The sequence below is a fragment of the Caretta caretta genome, chromosome 12 (assembly GCF_965140235.1).
Source record: "Caretta caretta isolate rCarCar2 chromosome 12, rCarCar1.hap1, whole genome shotgun sequence".
Taxonomy (NCBI): Eukaryota; Metazoa; Chordata; order Testudines; family Cheloniidae; genus Caretta; species Caretta caretta.
The window spans coordinates 2,017,965-2,044,364 of record NC_134217.1 but is presented as its reverse complement, the minus strand read 5'-3'; the positions used below and the strand labels follow the sequence as shown (position 1 = coordinate 2,044,364).

Sequence of the window (26,400 nt, the reverse complement as noted above, 5' to 3'; positions counted from 1 at the left end):
CTCCCATGTACTAAGCAAAGATTTAACAGGAAAGTAATTAGCCAGAGCTCAATAAGTATCTCACCATTAACCCCTATGGACACACAATCCTGAATTCACCCTAATGAGCATTTAGTGTGTGGCAGGAACAGAATGTAATGTTTTCTGCAGTTTCCCACTGTTCAGGTACTCTCTACATCCAAGTCATGACGACATTTGGTCACTTTTTCCTCTAAAAGACTTTAAAAACCCATCCTTTACATTCTGCCCCAACTGTTAAAATGCTTGTCCACATTCTAATCACCTCTCACCCTGACTACTGAGAACGTCTCCTCTTTTTCTATCGGCCTCTATACCAAGGGTGGCCAAACTATGGTTTGCGAGCCACATGCGGTCTTGCAGCGGGGTGGTGGGGTAGGGGCTTCTGCCCAGCAGGGCGGGTGATCTCAAGACTTCAGCCCCCCAGGGCGCATAATCTGCTACTGTGGAAATATAAAATGCTCTGCTAAAGGATATCCATAATAGTTTACTTTTATGAGAAGAAATATTACTGGCTGAAGTGTCTGTTATTTTAAAGGTTTCAGAGTAACAGCCGTGTTAGTCTGTATTCGCAAAAAGAAAAGGAGTACTTGTGGCACCTTAGAGACTAACCAATTTATTTGAGCATAAGCTTTCATGAGCTACATCCGATGAAGTGAGCTGTAGCTCATGAAAGCTTATGCTCAAATAAATTGGTTAGTCTAAGGTGCCACAAGTACTCCTTTTCTTTGTTATTTTAAAAATTTTCCCATTAGTGGACAGGCAATCTCACTATCTCAGATTCATTTTGGTACAGATTTACTGTGGTTTAATTGGTTAAAACATAACACCAACTTTTAGACAGTTAAATATAGTACACTTCGGGAAGGGCAAGAAATATGTAACCATGTGGCTTTTCATACTATTCTAGTACCTGATAATTCTGTCTCTCTTTCTGGTCAAGAAGAGATGCTTTCATCTACAGATAATACATTTATGTAATGTTATACACTGACATAGTCAAAAGGTTCTCAGTTCACTACTAATATACAAAAGTTTCAAAGAGGGAGCGGACTGATCTGGGGTAACACCTTAGTGAAAAGATCAATGAAGAATTCTGCTTGCAGAAAACATATGGATACTAGGGGAGCAGAGCACATCAATTTTTGAGTAACCAAGGAGGTAAGGATATAATTGCTAAAGATGGCAGCACACTGCAATTGCAGCATTACAAAGAGTCCAAAGGAGTTGTTTAAAGCTTAAGAAGTGCTACCCCTCCATCTTTCAGCAGTGACGTGTGCTCACTAAAAAGCTCCACTTTGGGGAAGGGGTTAAAAAAACATAAGGAGAGGCAGCTACAGAACTGCAATTCAAGTCAGATACCCTGACTACAGAAAGGGTTCTAGTCAAAGTGTTTGCAGTGCCTTCCAGCTGCACGACCAGGTCGGAACTCAAAAGTCAAGTCAACCCAGCTGCATCACGCTGGGATATGAAAAATCTAGACCAGTGAGTGATATAGTTACGCCGACCTAGTCCAAGTGTAGACACACTAGGTCAGCTGAAGAATTCTTCCATCGACCTAGCAACCACCTCTTAGTGAAGTGGCAAACCCCTCCCATCACTGTAATGAATGGCTACACTTGAGCATTATAGTACTGCAGCTATTCCACTGTAGTGTTTCTAGTGCAGATTATTAGCCCTAAGAGTACATCCTCTCGAGCAGGGGACGGCAACCTTTCAGAAGTGGGGTGCCAAGCCATCATTTATTCACTCTAATTTAAGGTTTCGCGTGCCAGTAATACATGTTAACATTTTTCGAAGGTCTTTCTATAGGTCTATAATATATAACTAAACTATTGTATGTAAAGTAAATAAGGTTTTTAAAATGTTTAAGAAGCTTCATTTAAAATTAAATTAAAATGCAGATCTTATCAGTTTAGTGTGATCCTTGCCCTTGCTTTTCCTTGCTGAGTTTCCCAATGTCTGGCACATAATTGGATACTTTAAGCTGCACACAGGCTTTTGAGTGACCAGTTGTTAACCAGCTCTGAGAGGGACTGAGAACAGATTTCATGTGTGAAAATACCGTTCACACAGGTATGTGGATCCAAATGCTGAAAGCATTGCAAATACAATTTTCTTCAGTTAAATTTCACTGTCAGGGATGTCCAGCAGGTCAGAATACAGGCCCCGTGATCTCTCTTGGTAGCTTCAAATGCACTCCGCAGATCTCCAAACTTTGATGCCCACAATTCTGAGCTTTTTAACTGAATGAGCTGCATTTTGAAATCTTCAGTACCCATCCACTGAAATACAGATAAATCCAAGTCGCTTTCATTGAATTTTTCAGGTTTAATTAGAAAAGAAAGCATTGGGCCAAATCGCTGGAAATCTTGAAATCTGTCAGAAATTCCGATTCCAGTTCTTGCATGTACATTTCATCTCAACATCAAACGCAGTGCACGGTTCCACATGGCGTGACAGTGATGTAAGCAGCAAATCAGGACTTAATATTCCTATACAGTGGCACTGGAACAATTTTTAAGGCGGAGGTGCACCCCTCATGGCCACAGCTGGGTGCCGCTGGCGGCCAGAACCCTGGCTGGCAGCAGAGCCCCTGGGACCAATGGCCAGGACCCACGCAGTGAGTGTGCCACTGAAAATCAGCTCACGTGCCCCGCCTTTGACACACATGCCATAGGTTGCCTACCTCTGCTCTAGAGAGCAAAGCAAAGGTGAAGCATATGTCACCAGTATACAAAGAAATCATACAACAGAGGGAGCATCTGACCACCAGCTCCTCTAGGAGCACAGAGTTAACATATGACAGGGAGGAAATAATTTCAGAAGAATGGTCAGATTTTTTTACTCCATAGCCAGAAGAGAAGGAACATGCCACTAATTTGATAGGATTGGGGTGACCTTTTTTGGGGGGAAGGAAGGGTTGAAGGCTAAGGTTCTCTTGCACTGCTGCTTAGCTATAAATGCTTAGCATTTATGTAGCTTTGTATATATTTAAAGCATTTTAACATTAAACCTCCACACTCCACTAGAAATAGTTATCACCCTCAATTTACAGATGAGGAAAAGGAGAGGTTAGATGACTGCCCAAGGTCACAAAGTAAATCAGTGGCACACCCAGACAGGATTAGAGCTCAGCATCTCCTAGGCTCCAATACTCAGGATCACATGCACATTTCTCCAGACCACGTTTGCTAGGAAACCTATAGAAAAAGCCACTAATCAGATGTTGCACATTTAAATGTTATTCTAGTAACATTACCTGTAATTCATTAACCCTTTTCCACTTTCACTAGGTGAAAGTTTGCTAATTTGGGTTCTGTAAAGTTAGGATCCTAAATCCATATTTAAGCACCTACTGCAAATAGATATAGTGAGTTTAAATGCATCCACATTTACAATGCTTGCTGAATTTAATTAAATTAGTTTAGTTAAACTGGTACAACTTTTGCACAGACATCTCATATCTAAAACTACAGAATAGAGAAGGAGGAACCCTCGTTACTTTTCCTGAAGAATGGGAGACAATGTTTTCTTGGAGAGCACTTACCTGACTGTAAAGCCTAAGAACAGACAAGCTATTCAAGCCAGCAATGTCCTATTCCAGACCACAGCCCTGTCATATAGGAGTCTCACTAGGCATTTTGTAAAAAACAGAATATTGCCATTCTTGGATACGTGACTACTAGGCCAAAGGAATTCTAGGGCTCAAGTAAGTTGCAGTTTTGCTCCAAAATAAAGTCAAAACAATGCTTTAAATTCAGGAACACACAGTCTAAGACAGCCAGTCTTTTTCAGGAGGCTAGAGACTAAAAGGAGCTCTTCAAGATTACTAGCGGAGCATTTTCTGGGTTTGCAAAATGGCTCAGAGCTAGTGACAGGCTGAAAGGGCAACACCTGAAGATAATATAATTCAGAGGTACAGTACAAGATTATGCATAGCATATGAAAGTCTGACTAGCAAATACATTATAAAGCATATGTTCATTTAAACTGATAGGAAGCATGTAAGCATAATTTATGCCTCATTTGTTCACCAAATTAATTTAGGCTATTTTTAACAATATTACAGCTTTAACAATTTGAAAGAAAGACACTACTGGTTTTCAAGGTTATTCATGCAGAGCTCTATTTTTATGGAACATTTATAATGCTGTGATACTGATGAATCTAGTGTCTCTCTCACAAGACCAAGAAGAGGACAGATTCTAAAAGGAACTTAAAAAGCAACATTAAAGGTCAATGTTCAAGTTTGTCATCCACCCATTCTGGTGACATGGAATTAATCAAGATTGTCCCTCCAGAGAAGGATCTTAAAGGGCAGTGGTTCACTAGACTGTTCCATAGAATCATAGAATATCTGGGTTGGAAGAGACCTCAGGAGGTCATCTAGTCCAACCCCCTGCTCAAAGCAGGACCAGTCCCCAATTTTTGCCCCAGATCCCTAAATGGCCCCCTCAAGGATTGAACTCAACCCTGGGTTTAGCAGGCCAATGCTCAAACCACTGAGCTATCCCTCCCCCCCGGGATGAGACATCTAAATCAGCATCGTCATTGCTACAGTGTTACAAGTTTGCAAGGGATTTCTTTTTTGTTTTTGTACAACGGGTTCTAACTTTTTGGTTTTGTTGTTTGTCCAAACAAATATATTTAATGAAAAAGAATTACATTGTGAGTTTATTTAGAGATGATTTTTTATTTTTAATATCCATTGAAAACATTTGTCCGGGGACGGAAAAATATCCAATATTTCCTTTCCTTCCATGATTTGGATGTCTTCTCCACATTCGTATATTGGGCTGTTCTTCATTTTCCATTTGTGTAGCAGGTAACTGCAACACCCACGGGAGGTTCTAAAGCCATTTGCTGTGATCCATATTTTACATGGCATGGGGAAACCAGGTTATTTGGTATATAGGATCTGTGTTTATTTCTTGATTCTTGACCTCGCTGTTTTCCCACAGCCTGATAAAGTATCTTACAACCCATGGTTACCCAATCTTTTATTTAAGATTTGTACATGTGACCAGACATAAGCAAATGGGTGTACCGTAAAAACTCTAAAATTAGAAAATACATACTAGTGACAGGCACATGCTGTATCTGCTATAATTAACACGTTACACTACTGGTTCATGTCTGCAGATAGTCGCCAATCCCCTGTGAATATGAAAAATCTATAATGTACCTGACTAATACCAGAATTCTAAATACTATGTAGTTTTTATTAAGCAAGACTTAGTGATCAAGCTTCAGCTCCAAACCAACAAACATTGTAACTGATAGTAATTATTACTGCTCCTTAGTGCCCTGGAACTGAGAACAAGCAGGCAGTTCTTAGGGCTGGCTTAGTGAGCTTGCCCTGAAATAACAAACTCCATTGTTTGATGTAAGCTTGTGTGTATGAACACATTCTTAGTTCAGAAAAGCTATACATCAAAGAGACACAGGAGTGTGAGGTAATATCTTTTATTGGACCAACTTCTGAAGATATTACCTCACACCACCTTGTCTCTCTAATGTCCTGGGACTGACATGGCTACAATTAAAATGCATAGTTCAGAACAGCTATTTATTTTGATGTAAGAATGTTCACACACACAAGCTTATATCAAAACACCAAAAAATATGAATTCAAACACATTTAGTTATTTCAGGACAAGCTTATGTGTAGGCCAGCTCGGATACTAAAACAGCCGTTTAAGAAGGGATTCTTCCTCATTTGCATATCAAAGGACCTAAGGGGAAAAGTTAATTACCGTTGAACTGAGTTAGTAGTTTCCAGCTGAGATGCGTACAATTATGAGATTTCAAGTTAGGCTGTGTTTCAGATAACATGTTAATACTGAAATCAATCACTATAACCTGCAAAGCATGGGGATATGAATACAAACTAAAAGCCTCCAGAATGATACTGACAAATAAAAATGTTTAATTAACAATGACTGCAATCCAGAGTCTAGCAGTTTTAAGAGTACAGGATTTTTTACATTTGGGGCACCCAACTTCCTCAAATCTGAACAGTAAACTTTGTCCAAGTTGTATATTTGCCCTGATCTTCATGCTTCCAATTGTCTATTTCACATCACACGCAATGGACTACTTCATGAGTGCATAATCAAAAGAGGGACTCTTCAAGCCCTCTCTGCAGATTTGATCTGTTGGTCCCATGAAGGTGGAAACTAAGTCTACCATAGAGTCAGGACCCCTCTCTATCTGCTGGCCTTCCTCTGGTCTGTCAGACTGAAGTGACAACATCAGGAAGCCACTCAGCTGCAACATCTCTTCAAATGATAAAACCGGAGCTTCTGGAAGCACGATGCAGGAAACAAAGAGGATACCCAAATATCCGGTAGCTGACTAGTTCCGATGCACAGCCTTGAGAAGCACCACCACCAAAAAGTAATTATGAACGTGTCACCTTGGTATTTCTTCAGAGGATTCAGATAACACCACTACGAAGTTCTCTAGTACCATCTAATTCTTCATACAAATATCTTGAAGATGCCTAGGCAGTGCAGCACTTCATTTACAACTGCTTGCTAATTCCTACACTTTATCTCAAATTTGTTTTAAGATTAACTTCTGTTTTACTGTTGCGACATATGACTCCATGCAGTTAATTCACTAGAGCTGAGTCTCTTCCGGAGAGACAACAGGATTGGAGGTTCAGGAAACTTTGAGCTACCCTTTAAACATAATTTGAGGGATGACCTTTTGATCTACTGTTTAATGGGGTGCTTCAGGATAAGGTACCAACCTCTCATTATGTTGCTTAAGTTTTGGGTTAGCTGGAGAGGGAAATACACTTTCAGCACTTAGACATCTGATCTTAACTGCTTTGCTTGAGAAGAAATATTGTTGCAAGTCATTATGGAGAGTTCCTATTTTTAAAATACAGCTGTTAAATACTAAATCCTCAGCCTCTTGAAAAGGGATTAAACCAAAACTGAAGATAATTCCTATAAAAAGTGGGTTACTGTACAACACATGAGCTAAGCACTTCAAAAAAGAAAACCATCTCAAGCCTAAAGACCTGATGACACTATGATCCCAGGACACTAAAACATGGTATATCAGATAATTTCCATGAGTTCACTACAAGGACCACCAGTGAGAAAAAGTTCAAATAGGTAGGATTCTTCTGACCTGGTTTGACCACTTTGATTAAAAGACACTTGAGACCACTCAGGTTTAAATTTCAAACATTCAAGTTTTTCCCGTTACAAATAGGTTTCAAACATGTTTTTAAAATCCTATAAACTGTGAACTAGCTTCCCATTAACCTTGATTATATTCTCACCCTTTTTAAAATTCTACTTGGAGCCTGGTCATTGTGACCTGATAAGAGTTAGTAAAGAGGGGTTCTCCACATCGGACTTTTTAGAAAGGTAACACTTTGATCTTCTGCATAAAATTTCAGCCCAAAGTTAATTCTCACCCACCTCCAAGTTACTGAGAGAAAAATGGAACTCCACCTCAACAGCAGCAACCATATAATTAATGGTGATTACTGTAACATAGCAACAGGCTGCCACTATTAGTTTAACTTGTTCATATTCCACTGCCTGCTGGAGTGTGATCTGATAGTTATGTACTCTTACCACTTCTTTTCATCCTAATCCAATACAGACCTCACACTTGCAGCCAACATACATCTGTACATTGTTGGCATTCCTTTATTAACTGACCAAGACTGGCAGACTAATAACTCATTATTTATGGCAAGAATTCCACTTATTTATAGAGTGGAGAATTCTGAATACTCATTCCAATTATGGGTAAAAGTTACATTTAGCCCACCTGAGCTTTCTGGTGTTCTTAATACTATAATGGAGTATCTGTTTATGCCGCTATTCCAAATCATTTTCTACAGAAAATGTGAATGCTGCTCTGCAAAGGGTATCCAAAACCACCTCCTATTTGTCATCCCTATTTAACCTATGCATGTTGTGAAGAGATTCTTGGTATTACAATGCAGTTTCATTAAGGAAGCAGCTAAAAAAGATTGTGGATAATCAGCTGAACATAAGCTTCCAGTGTGTCACTGTGGCCAAAAGAGCTAATGTGATCCTTGGACACAAAAACAGGGGAATCTCAAGTAGAAGTAGAGAGGTTATTTTGCCTCTGTATTTGGCAATGGCACAACAGCTGCAAAACACTGTGTTCAGTTCTGGTGTCTACAATTCAAGAAGGATACTGATAAATTGGAGAGGGTTCAAAGAAGAGTATGAGAATGATTAAATAATTAGAAAACATGCCTTATAGTGAGAAGCAAGGAGCTCAATCTATTTAGCTCAACGAAGAGAAGGTTAAGGGTGACTTGTTTACAGTCTAAGTAATTACTTGGAACAAATAATTTATAATTAGCTCTTCAATCTAGCAGAGAAACTTCCACTGGCTGGAAGTTAAAACTAGACAAATTGAGACTGGAAATAATTACTCTCAATATTAAAAATTTACACCTTAACCATTGGAACAATTTACCAGTTCATGGTGGACTCTCCATGACTGACTATTTTAAAATCAAGATTGGATGTTTTTCTAAAAGATCTACTCTAGGAATTATTTTGGAGCTATTCTCTGGCCTGTATTATACAGGAGGTAAGACTAGCTGACCACAATGGTCCCTTCTGGCCTTGGAATCTATGAAAATTGTAAGTGTAATTCTATTCTTGAGAGTGAATGTGTAAATAGGCCATCTTGCTCAGCAGAGCTGTTACTTGTGTGTGCAGACTCAGATCTTCCACATTAGTGACAGCAGTATTAACTACTTTTTACTGCAGTTCACAATGCAGGGCCAATATAGGTCTGAGAAAGAACTGTATTCTATTCTATCTTGAACATTAACAGAATTGTTAACTATGTTCCAATTCTGTCTTAATTTACACCTAGAAAACAGCAGAATAGTAAGACAGTTGCCCAATTGCAACTGTGGCAAAATGTGGCTTATAGATTTTACTAATCATGATGTACAAGTAGTGTAGAACATAATTCACTGTGACCTCAGAGGGAAGTTTTCTGTTAGAAAATTATCTTATTTGTAAACTGAGCACATTTGTTCTGGAGTCAGACCATATACAAGGGATCCCCCAATGCATTGGTATTTTAATAACAGAAACACAATGGATGACCCAGTCCTGCCCTTCCACTCATATCAAATATTAAAACATTGAAAAATTGTTCAATACCATGAATAAAAGGGTACCCATTTTCACTGGGCCCTTTGGATGCTACAATAACAATATCACTCTGTTTCAGTTAGCATGAACAAGTTTAATGATTTGTAGTCTCACATTCAAACACACATTTGGTACATTTTCTAAACTGCAATAAAATTAATTTTTTGGATTTATCATATACTGCATTATTTTCTCTCCAAAGGCCAGGGAAATGATAAATTAAACTTGTTAATGAAAAAAATTACCATAAACTACTACCTTGAGATGTTGCTCCAATTTACCCAGAGAACATTACAACAAGTTTTGTTCTCACATTCTACTGACCCACTATCAACATAACTAGAATAAACTTTGGACTGCTGCAGGAAAAGAGTTTACATCTCAGCTAATTTATATTTTGCCTGTTTGGTATTAAGAACATTCTACTACGTGCCACCCAAAAAAGTTTTTGTATAACATAATTTTACTACTCTGATGGTAAAATGAAAGCTGGACTGAGTGTGCTCTGCAGTTCATCTGATGAGAAGTGTCTCATCAATGTACCAACCGGGCAAAATTTAAAAACAAGTTTGACAGCTTAGAAAATTCAGTTTTAACTATCTTGTAAATGGTTTCTGATAGCAAGAGTGTGGACAAAACCAAAGCACTTTCCATCCTGATCCAAGAGATCTCTGGAACAAGCTGTCAGAGGATAATGGTCTCCCACAGCTATGCGGCATAAAGGCAAAACTAAAGCTGCCAAAGCAAATTTTTAAAATGATCTACAATTAGGTTTGTCAACTGCTATGGAAAAAGAGTTGGATTCTCTGACTGGTACAGTTGGCAGAAACAGAAAAACTGAGGGATGGTTAGCAGAGACAGGATATTTATTCCCAGCGTATAGAACCCTGGGCTTAAGGAACACGCATTAACACCTTAACTGTCAACTACTGCTTCAAATGGTTCTGTGGTTAGAAATGCAATTCCTACAGTGGGGCTCTGTGGAGTTCCATAATGGAAAACGGGACTTCCAAAGTGGGATACCATGAAATTGTGACAACATTCTATTTCACACTTACAGCACTTTTCAGATTTAATAATTTTATTAAGATATGTTAAAATAAAAAAAGGGTACAGAGTTTAAGAGTAGAAGTTTCTGGTTATCAGTGAATAACATACAGATTACACTACTTCACAAAACAGATAATAGTAATTAGCCACCCAAGCAACCTAACTGGCTAACATGAAGTTTCATTTGGCATAACGCTTCTTAAATAATGACTTTATTGTAAACTGTAAATGATCTTTAAATATTGGCAATAATGTTCCTCTGATTGTAAATGATAAAGAGTGCTTTACCATGTAAGTTTCTATGCTCGGCAAGATGGTGCAGCCTTTATTTTATTAGGCTGCAGCAACCAAGCTGTACCCAGCCCTTCGCCCTGCCTAACTATACCCTCATTCCAATAATGAACGAGACTCTGGCATGCAAACTAGTTATGCGACCCCCTCAGCGATCGGCGTCCGACTTCTTAGAGGGACAAGTGGCGTTCAACCACCCGAGATTGAGCAACAACAGGTCTGTGATGCCCTTAGATGTCTGCGGCTGCACGCGCGCTACACTGATTGGCTCAGCATGTGTCTACCCTACGCCAACAGGTGCGGGTAACCTGTCAAACCCCATTCGTGATGGGGAACGGGGATTGCAATTAATCCCCGTTGAACGAGGAATTCCCAGTAAGTGTGGATCATCAGCTCACGTTGATTAAGTCCCTGCCCTTTGTACACACCGCGTGTCGTGACTACCGATTGGATGGTTTAGTGACTTAACCCACCCAGCAATATTGTTAATCTTTCCAGCTATACTCTTAGCCCAGCAGAAGAATCTGTCCTATCTCGGGGCCTCTCCTTCTGCCCCTCCACCCCCATGAACATGATTCAGTTCTGTGGTGACCCAGAATCCTATTTTTGACGTCTCCGACTCAAGGAATATTTCCAACACACCTCTGAACAGCATATTAACCCACAGAGACCTTCCTACCAAGACTACAAAAAGAAAGATTCTGGGTGGACTCCTCCTGAAGGTCGAAACAACAGACTGGACTTCTACATAGATTGCTTCTGCCAACGTGCATGGACTGAAATTGTGAAAAAGCAGCATCACTTGCCCCATTACCTCAGCCGTGCAGAACACAATGCCATCCACAGCCTCAGAAACAACTGTGACATCATAATCAAAAAGTCTGACAAAGGAGGTGCCGTCATCATCAAGAATAGGTTGGAACATGAACAAGAGGCTGCTAGGCAGCTCTCCAACACCACATTCTACAAGCCATTACCCTCTGATCCCACTGAGAGTTACCAAAAGAAACTACAGCATTTGCTCAAGAAACTCCCTGAAAAAGCACAAGATCAAATCCACACAGACACATCCCTAAAACCCCGAGCAGGGGTATTCTGTTATCCAAGATCCTGGAAATCCTGGACACCCCATCGTCTCAGGCATTGGCACCCTGACAGCAGGACTGTCTGGCTATGTAGACTCCCTTCTCAGGCCCTTCGCTACCAGCACTCCCAGCTATCTTCAAGACACCACTGACTTCCTGAGGAAACTACAATCCATCGGTGATCTTCCTGAAAACACCATCCTGGCCACTATGGATGTAGAAGCCCTCTACACCAACATTCCACACAAAGATGGACTAAAATCCATCAGGAACAGTATCCCCGATAATGTCACAGCAAACCTGGTGGCTGAACATTGTGACTTTGTCCTCACCCGTAACTATTTCACATTTGGGGACAATGTATACCTTCAAATCAGCGGCACTGCTATGCGTACCCGCATGGCCCCACAGTATGCCAACATTTTTATGGCTGACTTAGAACAACGCTTTCTCAGCTCTTGTCCCCTAATGCCCCTACTCTACTTGCGCTATATTGCTGACATCTTCATCATCTGGACCCATGGAAAAGAAGCCCTTGAGGAATTCCACCATGATTTCAACAATTTCCATCCCACGATCAACCTCAGCCTGGACCAGTCCACACAAGAGATCTACTTCCTGGACACTACAGTGCTAATAAGCAATGGACACAAACACTATACTTACCTACATGCCTCCACCTTTCATCCAGACCACACTACACGATCCATTGTCTACAGTTAAGCTCTACAATACAACCGCATTTGCTCCAACCCCTCAGACAGAGACAAACACCTATAAGATCTCTATCAAGCGTTCTTACAACCAATACCCACCTGCTGAAGTGAAGAAACAGACTGACAGAGCCAGAAGAATACCCAGAAGTTACCTACTACAGGACAGGCCCAACAAAGAAAATAACAGAATGTCACTAGCCATCACCTTCAGCCCCCAACTAAAACCTCTCCAACGAATCATCAAGGATCTACAACCTATCCTGAAGGACAACCCATCACTCTCACAGATCGTGGGAGACAGGCCAGTCCTTGCTTACAGACAGCCCCCCAACCTGAAGCAAATACTCACCAGCAACCACACATCACACAACAGACCCACTAACCCAGGAACCTATCCCTGCAACAAAGCCCGCTGCCAACTGTGTACACATATATATTCAGGGGACACCATCATAGGGCCTAATCACATCAGCCACACGATCAGAGGCTCATTCAGAGGCTGCGCATCTACCAATGTGAAATATGCCATCATGTGCCAGCAATGCCCCTCTGCCATGTACTCCAGACTCCAATGAGACTGCTGAATTGGAATTAATTTGCAAACTGGACACCATTAACTTAGGCTTGAATAAAGACTGGGAGTGGATGTGTCATTACACAAAGTAAAACTATTTCTTCTTGTTTATTTTCCCCCCCTACTGTTCCTCACACGATCTTCTCAACTGCTGGAAATGGCCCACCTTGATTATCACTACAAAAGGTCCCATCCCCCCTCCTGCTGGTAATAGCTCACCTTATCTGATCACTCTCGTTACAATGTGTATGGTAACACCCATTGTTTCATGTTTTCTGTGTATATAAAATCTCCCTACTGTATTTTCCACTGTATGTATCCGATGAAGTGAGCTGTAGCTCACGAAAGCTTATGCTCAAATAAATTTGTTAGTCTCTACAGTGCCACAAGCACTCCTTTTCTTTATACCCTCAATGAAATTTAAATGAAGAATGGCTGGTCACAAGCGTGCAACAAAGAAGGAAGCATAACTCAGTTTGAAGGTCTTCTTAAATAAGGCAAACATGGCATAATATAAGGCTTAGTTTTTCAACATATGCTGGGTGCTGTACCCTTACAGTAATTTGTCAATAAAAGGTCAATATTTAAGGAATGTCTCCACTGCAACAGAACACCTGAAGCTGGCCTGTGTCAACTGACTTGTGTTCGCAAGGCTCGGGCTACGGGACTACACAACTGCAATGCAGATGTTCAGACTTGGGATGGAGCATGGGCTCTGGGACCCCACAAGATAAGATACTTTTTTGAGGGAAAGGTGTAAAATAAAAAAGGTAATTAGCGAATACCTAATCTTTCCAATTATTCAGGTTAAAAACATTTCCAGTTATAAAAGAAGAGTGCTTGCCAAAGTGTCTGTAAAGCCTTTTAACCGTAAGAGCACATTCTCCAAAGACCAAAGGGTAGGCAAAGTTGAGCCACAGTACACATATGTAGGGAAATCATACTACTGAAGGAACATCCAGTTGTCATCTCCTGCAGAAACAAAACATCAAGGCACACAAGAAAAGTAATGCACCACCTGGGAACAATGAGGGCTTTGGAGAGGCCACTACTACCCCAGTGTGAGCATCTGCAGCAGTGCAAAAAAACACCACACCTCACAAGTGCACACCTGCACAGTTTCTTTGCCTTTGCAGCTGATGTCACTCAGACCTCATTCGTCTAAATCCAAAACTCAGTTTTCTTGCTAACCTATTGTCCCCTATACTTGACTCTCTCTGCTTAACTACTCTGTTCCATAACCAATTATCTGCTTGCTGATTTATTCCTCAAATTTTTTTTTCTAACTCACTGATTCATCCAGAATTGTGGGTCTGTAGAATTTGCTGTCTTCCTGATTCATATAAAAAACCAACTCCCTGCAGGGCCACCCATTCGTACAGCTCTTCTCTCGCCATACCCTTCCCTGCATTGCAGCCTCTCCCTTTTTCTCCAGCAGCTCAATTTCCCATTCCTGTTACTCTCCCTGTGATAGGTCCCACCAGCTCTGTCTATGCCTCTCTCCCACGCCCATAATATCTGCCTCCAGTGGGATCTATCCCAAACTAGGCCTTCCTCCCATTCCAATCTTCATCTCCTGCAACTGATTCCATCCCCGGCTCCTTCTTTCCCTCCGCTCCATCTGACCACCCCCTGTCCCCTAAATGCCCCCCAGGACCTCCTGCTCCCCCTTCCCCCACCCCCTTACCATGCTGCTCAGAGCGGCAGGACAGACTTGATGGAAAGCCTAGGAGGTGGGCGGGCGCAAGCTGCACTGCTCGTGCGGCGGCATAGCTGTGGGGCGGAGGGAAGCGGGGGAGGGGCCGGGGCGAGCTTCCCTGGCCTGGAGCTCAGGGGCCAGGCACGACTGGCCCGCAGGCCATAGTTTGCCCACCTCTGGTCTAGAAGTACCTACATGGGGAAGAGATTCTGGTAATGGGCATCCCTTTAATGCAGCTGAAAAAGACATGAGATCTAATATTTGGAATTCAAGAGATGTGAACCCACAGTGTTCCTTGGTGAAGGCTTTACATAAAGACTGGATATCTTTAAGATATTCTGTAGCTCAAACAGAAGTTATGGTCTTAACAGCCAGTGTTTCAGACTACCACCATCCAGTTCCTGGTCAAATTTCAAATTATCCAATCAATTTACCAGGAAAGGCTGAGCTCCAGGAGAACGCACATTCATGCAGGATAAGAAAGCAAGATCTTTTTCTTGCCATTGCAATGTGTAAACATCCCATAACTTAAACGGTCAAGGATAATGAAGGATCTTCAATTACGTATTAAAAAAAACAAAACCTTAGTTTCAAAATCCAGTTAAGACTGCTAAGTGTCAACAATGTAGTTATCTCACCCTTTACAAAACCCAAGCACTTAAAAGTAAAAATAGTTATGGATATTGTTTCATATCCAAAGAAATGCACATATCATAACTGACAGATTTTAATGCACTTGTTACAGATTTCAGTATCTAAATATTTTCTTCCAAGAGATACTCAATGACTGCTTCTCCATAACGGAGCACCTCTGGCTAGACCCAAGAAACAGCATTTCAGCGGACTTCCACTGCACAAATGATTAAGGAACTTTTAGACATGAGTAAGAGGTCTCTCCACCCCATGCACTTTCAGAGCTTCTTGAAAGAGAAGGGTGCTGATTCAGCTTTTTTAAAAACTGAATCTGCAAAAATGGACTCAAAAACAGGAAATAACTGTAGAGCAGGGGTTCCCAAACTTGGCTCATGGCTTATTCAGGGTAAGCCCCTGGCGGGCCACGAGACACTTTGTTTACCTAAGCATCCGCAGGTAGGGCCGCTCACAGCTGCCAGTCGCCACGGTTCGCCGTCCCCAGCCAATGGTAGCTACAGGAAGCGGAGGCCCTGCTATATAGCTTATTTAAGTCCTATGAATTAGCTACTAAAATGCCATTTACAAATGTTTAACTACTTAAGTCACAAAAGAGGGAAAAATTGGCTGTGCAATTACTCTTGCAAGCAGACAGAGGTCAAGCGAGGACCCACTAGCATCAAGGGCTACTTATGTCCTTGATTTTGGGCTCAAGAGCACAATCCCATCCTACCAAAAGCAGTTCTGTGGCTAAGCACACAGCTTCTACAGTGGACCTCTGTGGGATAGGGAAGTCATATCCTAAAGGAGACCTGGCTGATACCCGACAGACGTTCTAGGTACCTAATTTGACTAACAGTTTATCAAGCAAATCTGAGTTGTAAAAACAGGAAGTCTGATTAATTTGAGGAAAGTGACTTCTAAGGAACAGAGAGAAGCTAAAGCAGCAAACTGCTTTACCTGGCCGTTTTAAAGTTAAATGCCAGAGCAATAGACGATTCTAGCCTCACTATATCAACAGTAATCATTCTGAAATTATGTATTATTTTTAAAAAAGGAAATCAGATGAAGCTATAATATTGAGAGCCTCAACTACAATTATAAAGCAATAGATATCTCAGTTTCAAAGCAGCTGCAATAGGATTTTTCGCTTAGGGCACCTTTCAGAGACTCTCAAAATGCTTCATAGACGGGCATAAGTATCATCTCCATTTTACAGATGAAGACACTGACGTACAGAAAGGTTAGATGATTTTATCTGCTTCCTGCAGCAAGTCAGGAATACAGCCCAGATGATCTTCCATCAACTATTGTATGCTAACTGCCCTGTAAGGAAAGACCTATACTGTTTCTAGGTTCTTGTATAGCTTCCACCATTATCATGCTATCTGAAGTGCCAGGCCCATTTCAAAGTCTAAAAATAAGATGGTGAAATTAATTCTATTGTTCTCAATTGAACATATCACGTTTGCAACTTTGAACCAAATTCTCAATGGTTTAAGGAGGAGCTGATGTTTATTTAGGTGGAAACAAACACTTATGCAAGGTCAATACTGCCCTGCACTTTGGACTACATGGGTGTGAACTGCAGCACAGCAGAAGGGAACTAAAAGGTTCCTAGTTCATGTTACCATTCCTCTTTAAAGAGGTGCCTTTTAGTTCCTGCCCCAGGCCTCCACACAGGGCAGTTACAGCATAAGCACATTAGTGCACACAGCAATTCGCACTCTGCAGTGCAAAGTGCAGGCTGTACAGACAAGTCCTTAGACCTGATTATACTGTTTCCCTTTTACAGCCAGCTGCTTCACCCACCTTGGGAGGCAGTGTATCTATACAGTAATGACCATGGGCTGGGAGGGTCAGTTCTCAAATTCTAATCTTTGCTCAGCCACTGACTTGCTGTCTGGACTTGAGCAAATCGCATTATTTCTTTGCCTCAGAGTAGCCATCTATAAATGGGAACACTTATCACCTACCCCATAGGGTTGCTGTGAGAATTAGTTAATGTTTCAATGCTCTGTACATTTTAAAGCACAATACGATGACCATTATATCAAGTTAGTTCAATGAGCAGGTAATACACACATAACCCATCCTTTTAACAGTAAGACTATTAAGCGCCTCTAACAATTCAGGAGGATGTCTAAGATGGTACAGGAAACACTGACAGTTATGAAGAGAGCCCAATAACTTGTGTTTGGCTAAAGCATAGCTTCCAGAAAGGCCTCCAGTCTGAAACTAAAAAACATCAAGAAATGGAGAATCCATCACTTCCTTTGTAGTTTATTCCAATAATCAATCATCCTCAGTCTTCAAAATGTGTTCCTTGTTTCCAGTTTGAGCCTGGCTACAGTTTCCAGCCACTGATTCCGGTTATGCCTTTCTAACCTTGATTAAACAGCCTTTTACCATCCTGAATTTTCTCCCCAGGAAGGTACTTATACTTTAAAACATCAGAAATGTTTTTGCTGATGCCCCTGGAAAAGGACTCGGGGCGAGGGGGGGAGTGAGGGGAAGAAAGTTACTGTTGTACTGAGTATTGTTTTTGTTAACCCCTGTTTAACACATTCATGATAGCTTTTCTTCCAAATGTCTATGTTTGTAGGAGACTGATACCCCCAATTTTTCAACTGAGGGTTCTAAGAGACTGGACACAACCAATCCATCAACTGTGGGCTGAGAAAACACGCATTCTAGTTCTCTAGTCTCCATGAAATTATACAGAAAAACCAGGAAACATGTGTTACTTTCCTTTGATATATCCAGAGTAACAAGTAGATATTAAAATAAAGGATGTTCAGGCTTTCGTTAGACATCATAAAAAAAACAAGGTCATATGGGGGCTAGTTCAATCTGCTGGGGTTAGCATACTGATGTATGAGCCAGCAACTCCCCCATTATTAACTTGCTGGTATGGGAAAGAAACCTAGCTGTCCAGGCAGAAGAGGACATTAGAAGCACTGGGTAACTCAAGCAGGTTATCATAGAATCATAGAATATCAGGGTTGGAAGGGACCTCAGGAGGTCATCTAGTCCAACGCCCTGCTCAAAGCAGGACCGATCCCCAATTAAATCATCCCAGCCAGGGCTTTGTCAAGCCTGACCTTAAAAACTTCTAAGGAAGGAGATTCCACCACCTCCCTAGGTAACGCATTCCAGTGTATTCTCCACTTCAGGAGAATATTTAAGATATAGGATTAAGACAATCAGATCATGCTCAAGTTACCACAACCTACTTGGTGCTCAGCAGCCAGATTGCTTTTACAATCTTATTCATTACTTGTACTGCAAGACTGCTTAGAGGCCCTGTCAGGAACTGGGACCCTGTTGTGCTATTCATTGTACACACAATAAAAAGATAGTATCTCCTAAAACACTTTGCAATCTATTTTACTGGGCTCAGGATTCTTAACTTCCTCACCTTAAAATTTTGGTTTTAGAAAGAGTTATTGTATGGCCACCACTTTGCATGTTTGCTTTACAAACACTGTAGGACCTCTTAAATAAAGCCATAACTTTACAGAAGATGACTAGTTTTAGACAGCATTTGTTCCCGCAAACTCTTCCCTCCATTTCCAACCTGAAGGCAGGGTGTCTTGGATGACATATTGAACAGAATAAAGAGCATAGAGCACACCTTCCCACATGCTACTCAATGCTGGTTAGTAACTGGTTAACACTGTTGAGACTCAAAATACTGACGGGGTAAACTGCAGAAACTCTCAGTATGCAAAAAGTCAAGATACTGTAGGCCTTTCAAATAACCATTTTAATTTACTTCTCGGTAGTGAACCTTTGAGAGGTAAAAACAGATACTGATATATCACGACATTGCTCATCAGAACTATTACACTGCAGATTAATCATTGTGCTGTACCTGACAGTATCCTTTATCAGTCAAAAATCAAACAAACACATGGGATTCCGTTCAGACTGCAGAACTGTACCCTGGGAGTGAAATCAAAATCACATTGGATTGGATGATGCCCTGTCACAAAGTGGGGTGTAAACTAAAAGATTTATTTGTAGTGCTACTAGCCCCAGATGTCAGACACTACTAGAGCTTACGGAAGAATACCAGTGGACGGGTAAGATAAAGAGATGTATTGCAAGGGGAACAGAGAAAAGCAGAAGTGGTAGTAACAGAAAAACTGAAGAAAATGAAAGGGAGGGGCAAGAAGTGTCTACCCCAAAAACAGTATGGCTTCTCTAAAACGTGCTACCTCCCAAAAATCCCATTCAGGCATCAATTGAGTGGTATAAAACAACAGGAAGGGGTTAGTAACCCATGGTAAAACACAAAAATGGGCTATATCTGTAAAAAGTTATTTTATACCATTTTGAGACATGTCATGTTTTTTAATTAACCCTGAAAGACAGCTTAACTAAATAGCAAAAACTTCTAATTTAAGGTCAGAAAGAATCTTAGTTTGTTTGGGTGTTTTGTTTTTTTAATTTAGGAAGTGATCACTGTCATTCCTAAGCCAATGGTACAAGCCCACCCCAATGAGGCTAACCATAAGTCACTGATATCTGCTAGCTCTGATAACAAAAGAGAAATGAGGACAGTTCTTAGCACATATTTCCACTTCACAAAATACCATTACTTATCAGAGGCACCAAGTACTGAACAGATCATAAGGACTGACCTCGAGTGTTCCCTCTAATATTTCTTACCCATGTGCAGAATGAATTTTGTTATGTGTACCAATACGGAGGTGATGTGTGACACACCTTCATATTGGTGCACGTAACAAAATTTATGTGGTGGGGCTGGGGCCGAGGGGTTTGGAGCATGGGTAGGAGTTCAGGGCTGGGGCAGAAGGTTGAGATGCAGGGATGTGAGGGCTCTGGCTAGGGGTACAGGATCTGGTGTGGGGCCAGGGATGAGGGGTTTGGGATGCAGGAAGATGGTCTGGTTCTACAGCGGGGAGAGAGGGCTCCTCCCAGCTCTCTCTCTCCCCATAGCACCTGGGCTGGGATGGGGAGGGTGGGAAATAGGAGAGGCACCTCTCCCCACCACGGCAGCTCCAGGGCTAGGCTCACAGGTTCAGAGCTAGGTTCGGGCTGCCCAAGCCACGGCAGGTTGAGGGCCAGGCTAAGCTGGAGCCTGGGTAAGGACGCCCCTGCTGTGCCAGGTCCCCGGGCGGGTTCCCCGAGCACCTGCACCCCGCTAAAACCTGCTGTGCAGCCATGTGGCTTACAGGGAACTTAGCTAACCTCACCCCTCCTCCCCCAGCACTCCCTGAAGGTGCTTCCTAGAGCTTCAGATCTGATATTACCAGGCCGATATGGGGAAACTGGCACCACTGACTCCTATTGCAGCTACATGGTGGATAGAAATATATTGTGTTTATTTAACAACTTTCACTTCAAAGTGCTTCAAGCTACACAGATGTACAGACCTACATATGCAAAGAACCACTGAAGTCCTTCTGGGGCTGAGAACATCATACAGCGAAAACACAACAATGGAGTTAGGAGGTAAACCTCCGGAACACAAGGACACTGGAACAAGCCCCCTTAGTCTCCAGAGCTAGCAAAGCAGTACTTTCCATAGGCACTGGGAGATACTGATTGATTTTTAAAAGTCAAAATGCCCCAACACTTCCCCTCAAAAATATTTTTTTAAAAAAAATTGTAAACAAAACACCAAAGCCAGTCCAAGCAGGAATTTTACTCCAAAAAGTCAAAACCAGAAACTCCATGAAGTCTGTCTGCTAGGGACTTTGCTAATAATGCTACTGATTTTTTGTAGAAGGCAATGAGATGCTATGGGGTGATTGGCAGCAGTATAAAATCTGAAGACAGATAAAAAGGATCCACTGGAGAAAGGCCATTTAACAACAGTAAAAGATAAAGCATGCAGGACATGGCTAAACACACTGCATGTAAAAAGGCAGAGCCGGTGCCACAAGTACTAGCTCTTTTACACGGACACATTACAACTCATTAGTCAAATCTGAAGAAATGTCATGGTGCGCGACACCCCTTCTAATTAGCAGGACAAGGTGGTTGAGGTGATATCTTTCATTGGACCAACTTCTGTTGGTGAAAAAGACACTCTTTTTTGAGCTACACAGAGCTCTTCTTCAGGTCCAGAAAAGGTAATCCGAATGTCACAGCTAAACAGAAGGTGGAACAGACAGTTTAGCACAAGTAGTAAATGCATACTGTAAGAGACAATTCAAGGTGAAGTGTCCAGGTAACACCTCTGCAGTCACAGAACAAAAAAGGGCGATGACTGGATTACAGATTGTTGTAATAAGCCATAAATCCAGTGTTTATTAAATCCATGATTTTTAGTTTCAGCAAAATTATGAATTTAAGATCCCAGGGTCATCATTTGAAGGAGTTGTGCAGGTTTCCTCTGAGGCTGAGGACTGAGAGGTCAGATATGGAGTGATTGCTTTGTGAAAAGTGTTTGCCCACAGATGATATGGTGCTTGTGTCTTATTTTTTGAGAGTTCATTTAAGTAACCTTTGGTTTCAGAGTAGCAGCTGTGTTAGTCTGTATTCGCAAAAAGGAGTACTTGGGGCAGCTTAGAGACTAACAAATTTAGTTGAGCATAAGCTTTCGTGAGCTACAGCTCACTTCATCGGATGCATTCAGTGGAAAACACAGTGGGGAGATTTATAGATGTAGAGAACATGAAACAATGGGTGTTACCATACACACTGTAAGGAGAGTGATCACTTAAGGTGAGCTATTACCAGCAGGAGTGGAGACGGGACCTTTTGTAGTGATAATCAAGGTGGGCCGTTTCCAGCAGTTGACAAGAACGTCTGAGGAACGCTGGGGGGTGGAAACATGGGGAAATAGTAACTTTGTTTCACAACGTGTAACTGTCAATCACAGAAGACAAAAAGCTTTTTGTTAAATTGAGAACTCAATGCAACCAGTCTCTTCTCTCACTCAAACAGGAATCTATCACACAGCTGGATTTTGCTGCCAATATGCTTTGAGCATATAGCTTTTGATTGCTCTTACAGACTTCTTACTAGTACCGCAGCTTCATATGTACCATTTATATGAGCACTTATAGAAAAATAAGAGGCAGATGTAAAACCAACACACATGTTCACCAAGTTGTTTTACTACAGCAGTAAAAATCACAACTCAACAAAAGAAAGGGCCCCACTTATAGGGTTATCAGAATCCCAGACCATGCTTTGATTCCTCTGCTCAGCTTACCATCCATCAAAAACATATATTAGATAAACTTAAGGGAGGAAATAAAATTCTTTCAATGTTAAAAGCCCAGTTGTTGTTTGAAGGGAGTAAGAAAAAATGAAACAAATGGACAAGCCACTCTTCTGAATAGATTGTAGGTTCATGCAATCCATCTGGTATCCTCCTTCCTGAAGTAGATGTTACCTGGTGCTTCAGAGGAAAGCAAAACCTTCAGTGCACCCAGGCCAGTTGTGCAGTACTGTATATCGAGAAGCAGGAGAAATGACTACCCTTCTCTTACCATAGAAAGCTTCTAATAAAAATTAAGTTCAGTGACAGTTTTTAATCCCAATCTCAATAGCTACATTAGGAAGTAATAATTTCTTCTTTCTAAATTTACTGGCCATTAATTTAAGCTAGTGAAACAGACCTAATGTGTTTTTTTCATAATATACAGTATGATGCACATTCAACAGGAACTGACATATGAGTCAGAAAACAGATCCTGCAATCCCAGTACCTTGTCTCCAAACAGCAGTCTAATACCCAGTGTTTCAAAGAAAAGAGACCCACTATAATGCACCTAACCGATTACTGCTGTACATTGGATAGAGGAAGGGGATTCCTTCCCAGCCCGTAGGCTAAAGACCTGAAAGAGGATATGAGACACTCCTTTTTTCAATTAAATTTACTAGACAGCAGTTCAAATACATTTAACACACACCTAATCCTTCCCCAATCCTAGTAACTGTACTAACAAATAAGGACCAAACTGAACGAATGATAGCTTGACATGACTTAGTTTAATAAAGGCATCAATCCAGAATTCTGTGACCAAGAAAAATATGGCCATACTCTGGATACTCTATCAAAACACATGCAACCCCATTTGTGGTATGAGCAGCACAATTCTGAATACACAGTGTAATAATTACCATCAAGCTATCAAAAGATAAAAGCTCTAAACAGAGGTCAAGTACAGAATTAAGTTAACTGACAAAAGGGGGATCAAGTCCGGCTACCTCTACACAAAACAATACATACAATTGTACTGCCCTTCACCAGTGGCTCTCAACCTTTTCAGACAAATGTACCTCTTTTCAGGAATCTGATTGGTCTTGTGTACCCTCAAGTTACACCTCACTTAAAAACTATTTGCTTACAAAACCAGACATAAAAATACAAGTGTTGCAGCACACTACTACTGAAAAAGTTGCCTATTTTCTCATTTATGCCATACAGTTATAAAATAAATCTACTGAAATATAAATATTGTACTTACATTTCAATGAATAGTGTATAAAAGCAGTATAAACAAGTCATTGTATGTATGACATTTTAGTTTGCACTCACTTTGCTAGTGCTTTTTATGTAGCCTGTTGTAAAACCAGGCAAATATCTAGATGAGTTGATGTAGCCCCTGGAAGACCTCTGTGTACCCCCAGGGATACATGTACCCCTGGTGAGAATCACTGCCCTACACGCTGTCATCATTCAGCAGCATTTGCAATTTAAACACCGAAGAAGTAATCGTGGTGCCGCCAGGGCCTCAGCTCTAAAGCAGAGGGGAGGGTGCCCCCCCACGAACCACACTCCCCTCCCCGCCAGCAGCACCACGGCCAGTGCTCCCACCCCAGCAGGCGCAGAGGCACGGCCAGGGTCCGCTGCCCTCCGCGGCGCGCTCCCTCTGCAGGCTCTCACCCGGCCCGCAGGCGCCCCGCGCCCCGCGCCCGCCGCGCCCTCCTCCCGACGCACGCCGCGAGCAGACCCTGCCTCTGTCCCTCTCGCCCCCCCCGGCGCCCTCAGCTCCTGCCAAGCCGCCGGGCAGCGGCCGGGCCAGCATCTCCCCGCGCCCGCCCCCCGGCCGCCCACCTCTCTCACGTCCTGCAGGCACTCCAGCACGGCCAGGTTGTTGGCCCAGCTGTGCTTGGGGCAGACCCGGCTCACGTCCTCGCGGCAGGCGGGCTCGTCCGCCAGCTTCCACCCGCCGCTGGAGCCGCCGCGGGGCCCCCGGCCCCCGGGGCCCGGCCCGCCCGCCGGGACCTGCTGCGGGGCGCCCGGGCCAGCTGGCCCCAGGCCGGGCCCCCCTGCCGCCGGCTCCGGGGCCGCGAGCGAGAGCGAGAGCAGCAGCAGCGCCAGCGGGCCTGGCCAGCGGCTCCGGACACGTCCGCACGGCGCCATCTTGGATCCGACACCCTCCAGCCCGCCTGCCGCCCCACCGCACGCAGCGCGTATGCAAATCAGCGCGCCGCCACGGCATGACGCCACCGCGCAGCCGGGGGGGCCGCCAGGGCCTGGACAGATCCGCCCCCAGCACAGAGCCACGCCCCTTTCTCTGGCGCGGGCGGCCCAGCCGTGTCAGGATCCGCGCGCCGCGCATGCGCTCGCCCCTCCCGCGCCTGTCCGTGGCTGGCGCCGGCCGCGCCCAGCGCCTGAGCTCCGCCTCCTCCCGCCGCGGGGCTCTGAGGCTCCGGGCCCCGCCAGCGCCCCGGCCTAGCGCCCTCTGCTGGCGAGCCCCGAGCTCTCGCCTTCGGGTCGGCCGAGTCCCGTAGCGGCAGGCCCGGCTGCAGGCCGGGGGGCGGAGCGGCCGGGCCGCGGAGAGGCCTGTGCGTGGGGACGGCAGGTGGGGACGGCGTGGGCCGCTGCCTCCGCTGCCCCGTGCTCTGTCCACAGTCACGCGGGGCGGGACCGGTGGCCAGCCGGGCCCAAAAGGTCGTTAATCCAGATCGTGTGGTCACCTGGTACTGCGGGGGGGCGCCTGTGAGCGTGTGACTTAAAGCGGCGTTAGCGGCCCGTGCGGTGGGCAGCGTACTGCTGAACCCCACTGTGCCGGCCTCCAGAGCAGCAGCCTGTGGGGCCCTATCCGCAGAGAGAACGGGCGGCCTTGCGGCACCTCAGAGACGGGCACGTTTATCCCAGCATGAGCGTCCGTGAGCTGCAGCTCACTTCATCGGAGGCAGCTCAGGAAAGCTCATGCTCAGATAAATGTGTTAGTCTCTGAGGTGCCGCAAGGCCTCCTTTTCTTTCTGTTCTACTGCTCAGTCACGCCGTGACCCATGGCCAGAAAGGGGTAAGCAGCTCCCAGGCTAAATGACCCAGATTCAACCTTTAGGGCACCTTAGAGAGTAACCAATTTATTTGAGCATAAGCTTTCGTGAGCTACAGCTCACTTCATCGGATGCATACTGTGGAAACTGCAGAAGACATTATATACACACAGAGACCATGAAACAATACCTCCTCCCACCCCACTCTCCTGCTGGTAATAGCTTATCTAAAGTGATCACTCTCCTTACAATGTGTATGATAACCAAGGTGGGCCATTTCCAGCATAAATCCAAGTTTAACCAGAACGTCTGGGGGGAGGGAGGGGTATGAAAAAGCAAGGGGAAATAGGCTACCCTGCATAATGACTTAGCCACTCCCAGTCTCTATTTAAGCCTAAATTAATAGTGTCCAATTTGCAAATGAATTCCAATTCAGCAGTTTCTCGCTGGAGTCTGGATTTGAAGTTTTTTTGTTTTAAGATAGCGACCTTCATGTCTGTAATTGCATGACCAGAGAGATTGAAGTGTTCTCCGACTGGTTTATGAATGTTATAATTCTTGACATCTGATTTGTGTCCATTTATTCTTTTACGTAGAGACTGTCCAGTTTGACCAATGTACATGGCAGAGGGGCATCGCTGGCACATGATGGCATATATCACATTGGTGGATGTGCAGGTGAACGAGCCTCTGATCGTGTGGCTGATGTTATTAGGCCCTGTGATGGTGTCCCCTGAATATATATGTGTACACAGTTGGCAACGGGCTTTGTTGCAAGGATAGGTTCCTGGGTTAGTGGTTCTGTTGTGTGGTATGTGGTTGTTGGTGAGTATTTGCTTCAGGTTGGGGGGCTGTCTGTAGGCAAGGACTGGCCTGTCTCCCAAGATTTGTGAGACAAACACCTACAAGATCTCTATCAAGCATTCTTACAACT

The 26,400-nt window shown here is 43.2% G+C and overlaps 1 protein-coding gene across 1 annotated transcript in view; it reads right to left on the bottom strand.

Annotated features, from left to right (window-relative positions):
- Positions 1–24,624, bottom strand: part of GLG1 (golgi glycoprotein 1) — a 174,872-nt gene extending 150,248 nt beyond the window's left edge. The window contains exon 1 of the mRNA XM_048870553.2: positions 24,292–24,624. Within this exon, the coding sequence (XP_048726510.1) occupies positions 24,292–24,600 (309 nt within the window). The 5' untranslated portion in view covers positions 24,601–24,624. The remainder of the gene's footprint in view (positions 1–24,291) is intronic.
- Between the last annotated feature and the right edge of the window lie 1,776 nt (positions 24,625–26,400).